The 14,246-nt window shown below is 37.7% G+C and overlaps 1 protein-coding gene across 3 annotated transcripts in view; it reads left to right on the forward strand.

The window, feature by feature from the left end:
• The window catches only part of LOC128734348 (UDP-glucose 6-dehydrogenase), a 51,828-nt gene extending 44,659 nt beyond the window's left edge, over window positions 1–7,169 (forward strand). For 2 of the 3 annotated variants that reach the window (XM_053828502.1, XM_053828500.1), the window contains 3 exons: window positions 4,194–4,482; window positions 4,556–5,370; window positions 6,408–7,169. In XM_053828502.1, coding sequence (XP_053684477.1) covers window positions 4,194–4,482; window positions 4,556–5,370; window positions 6,408–6,602 — 1,299 coding nt within the window. In that variant the 3' untranslated portion in view covers window positions 6,603–7,169. The remainder of the gene's footprint in view (window positions 1–4,193; window positions 4,483–4,555; window positions 5,371–6,407) is intronic. The other variant, XM_053828503.1, reaches the window with a different exon arrangement.
• The last annotated feature ends 7,077 nt before the right edge of the window (window positions 7,170–14,246 follow it).

Below are 14,246 nucleotides of genomic sequence, written 5' to 3' on the forward strand. Positions count from 1 at the left end.
TTCTCATACAAGAATCCTGGTGCTCTAAGCACAGCATTCGAATCCTATGTGAAGAGCCCCAGAAACTTTGTGCGAATCTTTTCTGTTTGCTCGGTTTGTTCGTGTTTGGCAGGAACATTTTCCCGGGCCGTTACTGGTTAATCTTTTTGCTCTGGTATTCATTACCATGAGAATTCATCCCCCGAATTTAATCAGCACTTGATTATAAAGCTTTCGAGGCACGGATTCTGGCTACACTGTTCAACATGCGCTTCAGACTGAAATATGCGAAATTACTAGTAATTTCGTCCTTAAAACTGTACTTCCTCCTATATTCCGCAAAAACCTGTGTGATAAGACATGAATCCATGTATCTGACATTATTGCTCATCAGTCGAGTAAGTATAATTCTCACCAACTAGCCATGACCTTGAAACTAAATCTACAAACTCGAAAAAGCATGTTTTTACTAGCGAGCTTGAGTAAATATTATTTCCGGCAGAGTCCTTCCAATACCTTACCAAAAATGATATTTTATTTAGTCATTCATGGTCAAAGTCAAGGGGTTGAAAATCAAACAAATGATGACCTAAGTAAGCACACGGTTCACCTGCTACGTAAAGTTTTGCAATCAATTCATCGAATGGTCTATACCTTAGCTGTATGGCGCACAAGTTGAATACTAAATGCTGACTGTACTGCTTGTTAAAGTAGTTTTAAAGATTAGAGTTACGCATTAAATCGACGTTTGATAGCACAAATCGATAGACATAAAACTGAAAATTCTAATGTTGTATTTTTGACATATTTGATGGACATAGACAGCTTGTAACTCACAAGAAATGATGGCAATGCTTTAAAAAACCAATATTATAGTTAATTTAACACCAATGCAGACAGGCAATTGCTTGGTGTTAAGTTACCGGACTAACTCCCAAAAATTTGATATAAATCAGTTAATGACAGCAAACAATTAGGAATTTCCAAAGCTACATTTTACTCTAACCAGATTGCATAAATGTTGCAAACAGCCAGAAATATGAGATAATTTCGAACGATCAAAAGCTTCAAATAAGTACCGTTTTACTTTTATTTTGATTTTTTCAATTTTGTTCAAACAACTTAGCTGTGAAATCTTTGACTACTCTCTAATATGAACACATAACTGGACTGTATATAACTGGAGTTCAGATTATAATTATATTAGCTTGGAGCCACGGTATTACAGCATGCATAACGCAAGTTCATTATTATTAAGATCCCCAATAGGTGATTCCTTAAAAATATGCTCTTCTAAACTTCCCGATGGCATGAAAAGTAAATGTTTAATATTAATAAATATTCATATATTAAGACACTTTTTATTCGTTGCTCAAATTGATCGTTCTTTACGTTGGATTGGAGAAGATGTGTCCATTCAATATTCATAAAAGTCAGCTGTTAGGAATTCCTTGACACCGGGTTTCATCGATGAGTCATTTGAGAACAACCAGCTTCAATTCAAGTACACACAATGATGAAATTGATTAAATTGCCTATACTGTTCCCAGATTGCCGGTGAAGTAAACAAATCTCGCATCCGTTCAGAAAGCTACCTTTAACAACGTCACTAATGTGTTACTCAATGCTAATGCTGGCCATCACGCGATTGTATCATTTTGTGAGCTGTATGTAGGAATTGGGAATAACCTACTGCTGCTGTAGCGTAGCAAAGGCAACAGCAGCAAATCCATACATTAGTGGCTCTCGTTCTGGCAGAGATTCTTGGTTTGATCAAACTTTGATCATCAAATTGGGTAACGGGGTATAAGTAAGACGGGGCAAAAGTCCGCGAAAATTGATCTTAGTTTAAATGATATTAGTATTCGACGGGGAGTCGTAACAAAGATTTTTTTTTATCTGGAGGAAAAATATTTTTATTAAAAAAATGACTAATTTTAAACGTTAATATGATGAAGTATTTAAATTACATGATTTTTCACGATGCAATTCTCTTTTAAAACTGGACCAATACGGCTACCTTTCGCCGGGATCGCACGATTCTTATACAGTTTGAAGACAGTTTTTGGTGCACTGTATAAGAATAAACTTCAGATTGAGCTTGCACAAGAAGAAATAAACTAATGCGAAGGTGACAAAACAATGTTCTTCTTTTACCTAATGTTGGCTCTAATGCGTAAAAGGCACCAAACATCGCTGGAAAGCTTTATTGTTTATAATCTATAAATAGAGTACATTTCTTTATTGTTATGGTATGTTTCAGAAGGATTTTGCAAAGCGACGAATCGGGACGAATAAGAAGCCATTTGTTATGTCTTGTTTTAACTCATTACTATCAAGACATCAACCTGGACATAGGTTTCGAAAAAGTACCGGTATATGTTTCAGACGGCACGTTATCCGCAGTCATCGGAAGATTTGTGCTAACCTTCTTGTCAATAAGTTTTCTCGGAAATCTGGCAAATACGAATAAAACTGGCAGGTGACTGGCAGAAATATGGCGCCCAATTAAGAATTTTTGACGTAGGACTACGTCTTACTTTATGCTGCGAAAACAAAAATGATCGTGACACGAAACAGTGATAGATTTTGAACGACAATAACTCAATCAGTTCTAAAGTAAATTATTTATTTGATATAACACATAACAGCACAATAACTAATCAATGACAAATTGAGGTATTATACCTCAATGAGCTGTTTAGAAATCATTCTTTGTAAAAATGCAGTTAATGAAAAAATAATCGGAATTCGAATAGCTGATTCAGTAATTCATTTGGTATAGTACAAAAACGTAAAATAATTTATTAATAGCATATTGAGGTATCATATCTCATCGAGATATAAGTTATTCTTTGTAAAAATGCGATTACTAATGAACATCAAATTTAGATATAATAGCTGAATTTGATATTCATTAGGTATGGATGAGGTATTGGCTCCTGCTCGGGTACGGTCGGGGGCAGTCTCGGCGTAGTGGTTAGCATTCACGTCTCTCATGCCGAGGACCCGGGCTCAAATCCCAACCCCGCAGAAGTCGCGAATGACCCAAGCTATTAAAGTGACTATAATCTAACAAAAAAAAGTTCTGTACGGATTATGCTAGTTTGCATTCGATTCACAAGAAGTGTGTCTATTCTGTGGTTTTCACAAAAAAGATGGATTATTACAGCTAACTGCTGAAAGTTTTATATAAAGTTGAACAATTTTAGTGAATTTACATGAGCTTCCAGCCAATCACGTTTGAGCATTTTCGGGTATGAAATCGATACATCCATAATCCATTTATCGGGTCGATGTGAGAGTGAAATCCATCGTTTTTATAATCTTTTGGTCTAATTATTGCCATTTGATTGAACATTGGATATTTAAGATCTCAATTCCTCAGCTTTTCCTTTTATGCCGAGTCCTTCTAGACAACCTGAAATGCAACACAAAACACTATCAATTTTCGTTGCTACCGAAATTGTTATCGAAATTAGTTCTTCAGCCTACTTCTAGTTTGGGCCCATCCTCTGTTTTCCTCATCCGAAGGGAAGAACTTTAATTAATTTTTATGAATAGGTATACACTACTATTCTTTCATTTTCGTTTCATGATGATAAATAGGTTCTTCAAGGTCGTGCCACACAAAACCAGAGTAGACCCAATAATTAGAAGCATACTGAAGATACCATTCCATGCCTTACATCTGTTTTCTTTTTGGAAATTCTTATAATGCAAAAGAAACAAATCAATTCAATGATATCCTACTGATTTTAGATATATTATAAGGTAAACCATGACCAACGTGCAACCGCAGCTGCTACTATATAGTGATTCAAGAAATTACTATTCAATTACACAATTAAGTCATGATTATAAACAGTGATGCAAATAAACAAATAAACAAATGAGTTTACTCCGGTAATTTTACGCTGAGTTTACGCTTCACCTAATTGAAGTGCTTAAAGAACTAATTAGTAGCATAATAGTAGTTAATTCCGAGTCACACAATAATTAAAAAAGTTGCCGTGACCACTCCAAGTGGGGATGTTAAACATTGTACATACGTCCTTTAATACACAATTAGTAAACAATTTTACAATTCGATCAATACATAATAGTAAGTTTATTTTAATCTCAACCCAACTCTAATAACGTACGGAGAGTCGGATGGTAATCATTACGATTCACACTATTAATGATGCATTTTGCTGTTCCGTTCATTTCAGCCCGGTTTGGATGAGGTTGTCAAACAATGCCGCAACCGAAACCTGTTCTTCTCGACAAATATCGAGACGGCAATCCAAGAAGCGGAGCTAATTTTTATATCGGTCAACACACCAACGAAGACCTACGGTAACGGCCGAGGGCGTGCGGCAGATCTAAAGTACGTGGAACGTTGTGCTCGAATGATTGCCGATATTTCACAAAACAGTAAAATCGTCGTCGAAAAGAGCACTGTGCCAGTTCGTGCGGCCGAAAGTATTATGCATATTTTAAAAGCTAATCATAAACCGGGTTAGTTGTGATTTCATACGCGTTTATTTGCAATGATTTTGTGCTTTTCTAATACGAAAACCTTTTTTTGCAGGTGTTAAATATGACATTCTGTCGAATCCCGAGTTTTTGGCAGAAGGGACTGCCATCGAAGATCTGCTTATGCCCGACCGAGTTTTAATTGGTGGGGAGGAAACGACTGAAGGAAAGGCTGCTATCGAAAAACTTTGTTGGGTGTACGAACACTGGATACCTAAGAAAAACATTCTTACCACCAACACTTGGAGTTCCGAGCTCTCGAAGTTAGCGGCCAATGCATTCCTTGCACAAAGAATATCATCCATCAATTCGCTATCTGCCGTATGTGAAGCAACTGGTGCTGATGTTTCTGAAGTAGCTCGAGCCGTTGGTCTCGATTCAAGAATAGGTCCAAAATTTCTTCAAGCTTCGGTTGGATTCGGTGGCAGTTGTTTCCAAAAAGATATCCTCAACTTAGTGTACATATGCGAAGGACTTAATCTTCCAGAAGTTGCAGCCTACTGGCAGCAAGTTATCGATATGAATGAATACCAGAAAGAAAGATTCTCTCAAAAAATCATTGAATGTCTGTTCAATACTGTCACTGACAAGCGGATATCCATATTGGGGTTTGCCTTCAAGAAGAATACTGGGGATACGCGAGAAACTCCTGCAATTGCCGTGTGCCGAACGCTACTAGATGAAGGTGCTCAGCTGAATATATACGATCCGAAGGTTGAGCCTGAGCAGATATACGCAGATTTAACACACCCCAAAGTTGCCGAAAGTCCCGAACAGGTGAAAAAATCGGTGAAAATTCTTGCCGATCCGTATGATGCAGTGCGGGATACTCATGCGATCGTGATTTGTACTGAATGGGATGAATTCATTGTAAGTACTGCTACTCTGATTCTGACGAGTTGGATTGAGTTTCTGTGGCATGATGGGGAACGATGCTATTTTTGTGTGTGGAAAGTTATGGACAACGATAAGCCACTGTTTAAATATCCATAAACTTGGGTATATATTCTGACATTGACACTTTGATGGGAATAACGATAGGATTGCCTTACGGAACAATTTCAGAAAGCGCACATTAATGAGTTTATTGGTGGCAGAGATTTCCGCGCGTTGGCGACAAAAGCGCAATCTACACTGACTATAAAAAGCATGACCGGTTCTTATCTAAAAATGCCTATCTCATTACAAAATGTTTAACAGCACGTTTTCCTATTAATAAGGATCGCAGTTATGCGAAATCATTCGAACGCTTTTATTTTGTATATTGTATTCTCTTTTGTGTAAATAATCATAATAAAATATTTAATCACTAAAGGTGTTGTAGTGATTAGATATTCTATTTTTGCTTGGCAGGGATTCGGACTGACGGTTCGAGTTAGCGTTATATCGACTTCAATTGAAATGTGTTATTCTATTATATTGGCATTTTCGAATTATGTACTACAAATGTAGCATTGTTGTGATCAACAAATCACATAGTTTTACTCTGCTTTATTTGTTTGCTTAACTTTCCAGTTGTCCATATTTTTTTATATATATTTATTTGTTCATTTCTAGACATTTCCAAAAAGAATAATTGTTTGGAGGAGAAAGTGCATTATATAGAGCTTCTGCATTAGAGTTAAATATATTATTTGACTTGGTTTGAGATTTATCTTGCTTGTTCAATGCTTGCCACTAAGAATATCGGTTACATGAAAACATTGAAAAATAAAAGCTTAACGATACTGACTTCTAATTCTACATGTGATGTCAAAATCGTGTGCTTATCATATCTGTGCATCGTTCAATACTTACAAGCTGGTGAAGGATTTCATGGCGATCATATCTAAAAAAACGTCGCAAACTCCAACTCTAAAACAACTCTCACTCTTTTTAACCTTATTTCTATTACTTCTTACACGCAGCAATCCATTCCTTTTCAGAACCTCAACTACGAACGCATTTACCAGTTGATGATGAAACCGGCGTACATATTCGATGGACGTAAAATACTCCAGCATGAGAAACTTCAACAGATTGGATTCCATGTACAGACTATCGGCAAAAAGTTAAACCGAAATATTCTGACCCGGTCCTGGGGGACTATTCCACAAATGTAGAGATACTCGTTTATAAGCTCAAACAGTGAAGGTACCCAAACTATGCACAGGTTTAGATTTCGCGATACAATAACTCATGGTGCAACATCAAACACGTTTACTTTAACAGACCCGGATTATGTTAGTTAAGCGCCGGAAAAAGTATTAAATGATAGCCTTCGAACAACGCTTCATCTTGTCCATAGAGTATAAATTAATGGAACAAAATCTTATTGTATTGAACTTGCCCCAGAGAAAATTTGACTAGTATTAAATGACAAAACTCAGAAATCATTGGGCTCGAGTGCACTTCTTTAAGCTATATGTAGCTATAAAACCTTTTTCTAGTTCTACTGTAATAGTCTGCTATAGTTAGTAAATCGCTATTTCGAGCACAAAAATAACAACAACAAAATAGGTAGGTAAATGCGAAGTAATTTGGACCTACTCGACAAATGTGTTCGCTCATTTCATTTAAGGAGAATGTGTTTTTCCTTTATTACAACACTCCTCGTGCTTAATAATCATAGGTATTACCTAGCAGCAGTTTAGTAAAGTTAAGTTCATACGCAAATAAATGATCACCACTGCTCGATATCAATAGAAGAACGTCCGCTGATACATACGGTATTTGTATTTAACTAAACTAAAGCAACCGAAAGGATGAGCATGATAACTTTTAGTTTTTATCGCAGAAGGTCCATTTTTGTTACATGGTTTAAGTAACTAATATTTAATGCAATCCAGTAGTGTTCAACCGGTGGTGCAGAGAAGCAGGGACCGAAAAGGTTGAATTTTTTCAATGCCAGTATGTAGTGCAATATCAGAATCTCAGCCAATACCATCGCTCCGTATTTTTTCTGTATCCAGAGTATACAGTGTTGGAAATATAAAAGTAAACAACTGTTACCTTTAGGTTCTACTGATGATTACTCGAATTAAATTAAATAACTAGTATAATTTGAATACCCCTGCATATTCTAATATTCTTACTCTGATGATATACATACAGTTACACTTATCATTCGCGCACATCTTAGCAATAGAAAAATATATCTTTAGCTATGTTGATTAACTACCGGAAAATAAAAAGTAAACAAAAACGTTTTGGTCAATTCCGGTGTAGTATTTTCCGGAATCCGATTGTCTTCCGGTAGCAGCAGTGTGAAAGAGCTAAATATGTTAGATCCCCCTAAGTTACGTCAATATTGGATAACAATATTGGAATACAGTAATGACCCGATTTTGTCACCCCCATGATGAATTTAGAGGTGACAAAAACGGGACAGTGACAAAATCGGGTATTTTTTCAATTTTAATGTTTTTGCAGATAACTTAGAACGAACTACATATATTTCATTCTGATCACTTTTAGGACCTTTCACACTTCCTTCTACCTCTTCGTGGACATTTGTCACCTGTGCTGTGAGGTCCCACAAGTATGAAAACACGCGTTTTTTAATTGCGCCGAAATGGTTGATTATACTGGTTGACTATGTTCAGAGAAATTTCACAGCGTAAAAAGCTCTTTCTTATGGTATGAACGATTCTTTGATTAACCCCCCTAAAAGTAAGATAGAAAATTTATTTTTCAAGCAGTAAGAGATAGAGTAAAACAATGTTCTACAAAATTTTTTAGAAGATTATTATAAAAAACTTTGCCAAAGAAAGTGACCTTCTAGCTATTATAGTTGTGGAGAAAAGAAACAACTTTTGTGGAAACTCCACAAAAATCAACACAGTTCTTTTCACAGTGTTTTAACACACTTGACATGTTTGAAATTGATTTTCAAACTAAGCATTTGATAAATCAAAACCGTGACAAAATCGGGTAAAAAACGTGACAAAATCGGGGGTGACAAAATCGGGTCAAAAACGTGACAAAATCGGGGGTGACAAAATCGGGGAGTGACAAAATCGGGGAGTGACAAAATCGGGTTACCACTGTATTTCTATGATATCTAAGCAATGGGCGAAAAATCTGCAGGAATTCCGAGGGCTATTGTTTGCTACGTGAAACGAACCCTCAGCTAGCGTAAAACAGTAGAAAAATATAATATTTTCGTCGGAGGGATTTTGAAATTTTGACATAGTAAAGCAAAAGTCCAGAAGTGGAAGTGAGATCCCGACAAATCTTGCAGAGAAATGCGGGAATACTTAAATCTCAACAACACCAGCATAACTGTAATCAACCGACTTCAAGAAGCGGGGTTACAAAGCTCCTTTGAATGAAGGAACATCTACTAAGAAACGTCAATATCAGAAAACGCCAGGATTTCGTTAAAAAGTATTCTTCCCTCCCTACTAACTTTTGGAAGACAATCGTTTGGACTGATGAGAGCAAGTTTGAACTGAAAAACACCAAGAGGCGTCACCGAATAAGTTATCTGAAGTCAGAACGTCTGCAATCTAAATTTACTCAAACAACAGTTAAGCAAGAAGGAGGATCACGACTTGATTCTCCTGAAGCAGGCTTGGTAATATTGCCAAGATTGATGTAAAGATGACTGGTGAATCAAACGTAAAGATCGTGGAGGAAAACTTGAAGCCATCACTCAGAAAAATGAATTTGAGTAAGCTTTCCAACAGAATAACGACCGTCAACACACGTCGAGGGTTGCAAGCGCTATTTCTTATCGAAAAATAAGAAAATGCTCGATTGGCCTCCCCAGTCAGCAGATCTCAACTCCATTGAGTATCTATGGACAATACTGGATAGCAAAATTCCTGTGGATTCGCGGAGAAATCTGAACGATTTCTAGCATAGTATCCAAACAGCGTGGGATGCGATTCATCAACAAATGCTGCAAATATCCGTCGAAAGTATACCTAAATAGCTCACTGCAGTTATGGAGAATCATGGAGGGCATACAAAATACTGGAATACATTATCCTCGAGTACGCTTCCAATGGTTCATTTTTAATACTGTTTACTTTTTTATTTCCTAAGTAAATATTTGTTGACTCACACAAATTTTTTTTTATTATTAACGACCCTTTAAACAGGTTTATTCGTTCAGGTCCGAATCACAAAAAAATGAATTAGTACGAAATAAACAAGCAATAGCTGTGAAACGAGACTTTTATTAATTCTTCATATTTCAAAGTTTGCACTAAAAATAAACTAGCATATAAATTCGTGAGAATTTATTCAGGTTGTTCTGTTTACTTTTTTATTTTCAACACTGTATATATTCTTATATTCGTCGAAACTTGCTCGAATATGTACAAGTGAACATTCTCTTATGCACGGTGGTCAGTCACGCAAAATGTCATAGTATAGAAATGACAGGCGTTCGCCTGGTTGCTTACAGAGTTACAATTCTGGTTGGAATAGTATTCGCTATGACGGCACCGCAGTGGAGACACCTTCATTAGTTTCGAGTTTGCGTGAAGCAGAATAGCGATTTGTTAAAGAGTGCAAGACAGAAATATGTCGGAAATAATTTTCACGCAGCTACGGGCAGTTCGTAAGTGGAAAAGTGGTCGTGTGGTGCCGTCATAGCGAATAGACAAGCAATAAAGAATTAGGTATAGCGCTTATGTATTGAAAATTGTTTCATTTTTCGATTGATCCCTACTATTAGGATCTGCTAAGAATAGTGAAGCAAAATTCGGTTTCGATTGTGGGAGCGATCTTATTTGAAACCTCATTATTTGGGGAAAAACTATAGACGGATTTCAGGCCAACTCGACCAGAGGTTGGTATGCCCCTCTGAGAATTCAATAACACTTTGTGTATGCAAAACGTTCATGTAAATAAGCAACCTTGCATACTTACTTTTTCCGGGGAAGAATGTTCATCAACTCTTCCGGTCCACCTCTAGCTTGAAGTGTTCACTGATTACCTGTCGCTCTACCTATCTAAGGAAGGCGTCTGCACTGAATTATCTAAGTTTGAAATATTCCGCCCATTATTATCACAGTAGCTATTGTGGCAGAAACTGAGTGGAATGGAGATAAAGACGGCAATGGGTACAGGGCCAAATCCCCCCGGCTGCCGCTAAAAGATGAGTACGCGAATGCAAGGCAGCTGGAGCAACATCAACAACAACGAATCCTCACGAGACATAGAAGACACGGAAAGACCACAGGGTACAGTAGCCACCACACGGCATGGACATAAACGGTATGTCATTCGCATAGGACTGCACCGACGGGTTGATTGAGGACAGGATTGGACAATCGGCAGAAACACGGCAATGTTTAATGGACTCTGATTGGAAACTCGGTACTTGGAACGTCGGAACCTTGTTGGAACCTGCACGAGCTGGCCCACTTGCTCGACAGCTGCACAAAGTCAACGTTGAGGTGGCAGCCCTCCAAGAAGTAAGATGGCGAGGCTCAGGAGAACAGGCAGCTGGTCCAACAGCCCAAGCTTCGTTCAGTACAGATTGAGACCGTTATCTAAATCCCTGATGAACCCGCTTAATTGTCCACGTGGGTGAGGGAATTTTGACTGATGAGTAAATTCCGCGTTTCACTACTCGTCGCCACTGTTACGATTCGCGTTCGGAGGTGACCGATATGATGTAAAACACGACCCGTACATTAAACAAATTAAAACTTAACTTTATTGAACAATAACAAGGTACAATTGTGCGAGTCTCATTTTCGCGGTAAAACGGAACAGGAACGTCCTGTTGTCAGCACTGGCGAGCATCAACTGATGACAGCTGTCACTGTGACCAGAGAGCTTGGCCGTAACGATGTTACGAATGTCGACGTCTCCGACAGTAACGACGTAGGGACTAGGGATGTCCACGCCTCCAACACCTTGTCGGCGATTACCAGTGTGATTTTCGAGAACGAAGATCGACTACGGGTCAAATGTTCAACTTGCGTCAAATTTTTGACAAATTTCGGAAATACAACTTGCGGACTCATCGTCTGTTAGTGGATTTTAAGGCAGCGTACGATTCTGTGAAAAGAAATGAATTATGGCAGATAATGCTCGAACACGGCTTTCTGACCAAGCTAATAAAACTTTAGGGTACAACGCTAGACAAATCAAAATCAAGCGTCAGAATAGTTGGTGAAATATCAGATGCATTCGTGATATTAGACGGATTGGAAAAAGGCGATGCACTCTCTAACCTACTGTTTAATATAGTACTTGAAGGGGCGATACAAAGAGCAGGCGTGCAAAGGAATGGAACCATCATCACTAAATCGCACATGCTCCTAGGCTTTGCGGATGACATCAACATTGTTGGTGTTGATCGTATAGAGCTATTCTGCCCATGGATGCATAGTTGACGTAACGACCAACACCATCATTGTTGAGAAAACGCATTTTTAACGGAAAAAATGTTTAAGGCCATATAATCTTAACGGTATACTTTTTCTATCAATTAATCTGTCAATTTGGTTGAGATTATTAGTCAAAAGAGGGCCGATAGGGTTTCGTGATTCATTTCTCGTTTATTGTATTCAAAAAATGCATACACCAGTTTATGCGAATAGACTGTTTATTCTCATAGCTTGGCGTAAAGCCCGTGAAAAGTAGATTGCTATGCTAGATGATTATGCGGGGAGTTACGTCAACTACGCAAAGTAGCTCTATTTTCCCAAATTTCTCGAATATTTTTGAACAAACAAATGTTTTTTGAGCATTGAGCTGTATATTACATAGTTCAGAATGCGTAGGGCCGAAAAAGTACATTTTGGTCATTTTGGCTTTTACGTCAACTATGAATCCATGGGCAGTATTGTAGAGGCCTTTGAAAAGAGAATCTGCGAGAATCGGACTGATCATAAACACTGCCAAAACGAAGTACATGTAGGTTGCTGGCAGAGAGCGTGGTCTGAATGATGTTGGATCTGAGGTGGAAATAGATGGGGAACGGTACGAGGTTATCGAAGAATTCACATATCTGGAAACTCTGGTAACATGCGACAATGACGTCATTCGAAATATGAAGAGACGTATTGCATATAGGATTTTCTACGCACTCCGTAGCCAGCTAAAGTCGCGAAGTTTGCGAGCGCGTACTAAATTAGCTATGTATTGTCAATTGCAAAGAAAATTGTACCATCCAAAGTGCGTTATCGCTCATAAAAGTGCTATTTTGTATTAAATCGTTTCGGTATCTTCGGCGCACTTTCTCGTTATCTTCCCAGCAATAAGTGCGCCGAACATACCGAAACGATTTAATGCAAAATAGCACTTTTATGAGCGATATCGCACTTCGGATGGTAAAATTTTCCTTGCAATTGACAATACAAAACATTAATATTGCCAGTGAAGTGGCTCTCTACGGTCATGAGTCATAGACGTTGAGAGAAGATCGGCGTAAACTTGGTGTATTTGAACCACCCCATCGACATCTCTATATCGAGCTGCAGTAAACGTCAGCGACAGCATGTCCGGGGCTCAAAATTTGACAGCGGGCCCAAATCAGACTGCTCGCAGTTGAGTGAAACGCAGTGCTGCCATGCTATCTCATTTTCGCACTCACGAGATGTTGGCGGCGAAAACATGGTTCTCTGCCGATGGGGTGATTTGAACGAACAATTTTGCGGTCAATACTTGCGGTCGAAAAATTTTGCGGTCAATATTTGATCACAGAGAATTGAACAGGCCAAGCCAGCGCACTAGAGAGAGAAAAAAGACGCTGCAAAATTTTCAATGAGAGTGCGCTTTTATTAGATGGTTTTGAATGCTCAACTGTAGTGACATGTCATATCAGGTACGGGTTTTACACACAATGATGTATTCGAAAAACTATGTTGTAGCGTTATTTAAGAAATATTTAAGATTTTGTTTGAGGCTTGCGCTGCTTCGGCCTTAAAATATGGCATAAAATCGGATTTAAATTTGGCTGGAATTAAAATTAAATTGAGCTTAGAATGGGACATGAAATTGAACTTCAAATTAGACTTGAAATCTGAGTTGAAATTGGAATTAAACTAGGTTTGAATTTCGACTAATATTGAACTTGAAACTGGACTCAAAATTGGATTTGAAATCGGAGGTGAAATTGAAATTAAATTAGACTTTAAATTGGACTAAAACTTGGACACGAAATTTGACTTTTTGTTAAAGGTTGACTTAAAAAATTACTTAGTAATTTTACTTCAAATGCAAATTGGACTTGCTATTGTAGTTTAAATTAATTTTGAAACAGGACTTAAGTAGACTTGGAAGTTGAAATTATGCTCGCAATTGGACGCATATTTGGATCAGTTTACTGTGCTTGATTTTACTTTATATTGGATCTACTTACGCAATTAATTTACTTATCGCGAAGTTACTGGCTATTGAAATAATTGAAAACTCCGGAAATCCGGGTTGCACCTTAAGAAAATATTCCATATTAAATTTTTTCGGGAAGGCACGTGGCCCCAGCCTGGGCACGCCAGCGTGTATAGGCTGTAAATCGACCAGACGCTTATAAAATTTGGTTTGTCATATTATATGTCATATATAAAAAAATATATTTTTCAAAAAATTACAATTCTAATGCTAATATGAAAAATTAAAAAAACTGCATTTTGGCCATTAGTATCCAAACTTAAAAAAATCCTTAGAAATTAAAATGTACAAAAAACTCGCTTTTCACTCGCTCTCCTCGCATTCCCCTACGCATAAACACATAAGAGAAATGTCAATGACATGACAGTAAATGTAATGAACGTAGTAGTGCCCACACCACTGCTCGC

This window comes from Sabethes cyaneus, chromosome 2 (genome assembly GCF_943734655.1).
Source record: "Sabethes cyaneus chromosome 2, idSabCyanKW18_F2, whole genome shotgun sequence".
Taxonomy (NCBI): Eukaryota; Metazoa; Arthropoda; class Insecta; order Diptera; family Culicidae; genus Sabethes; species Sabethes cyaneus.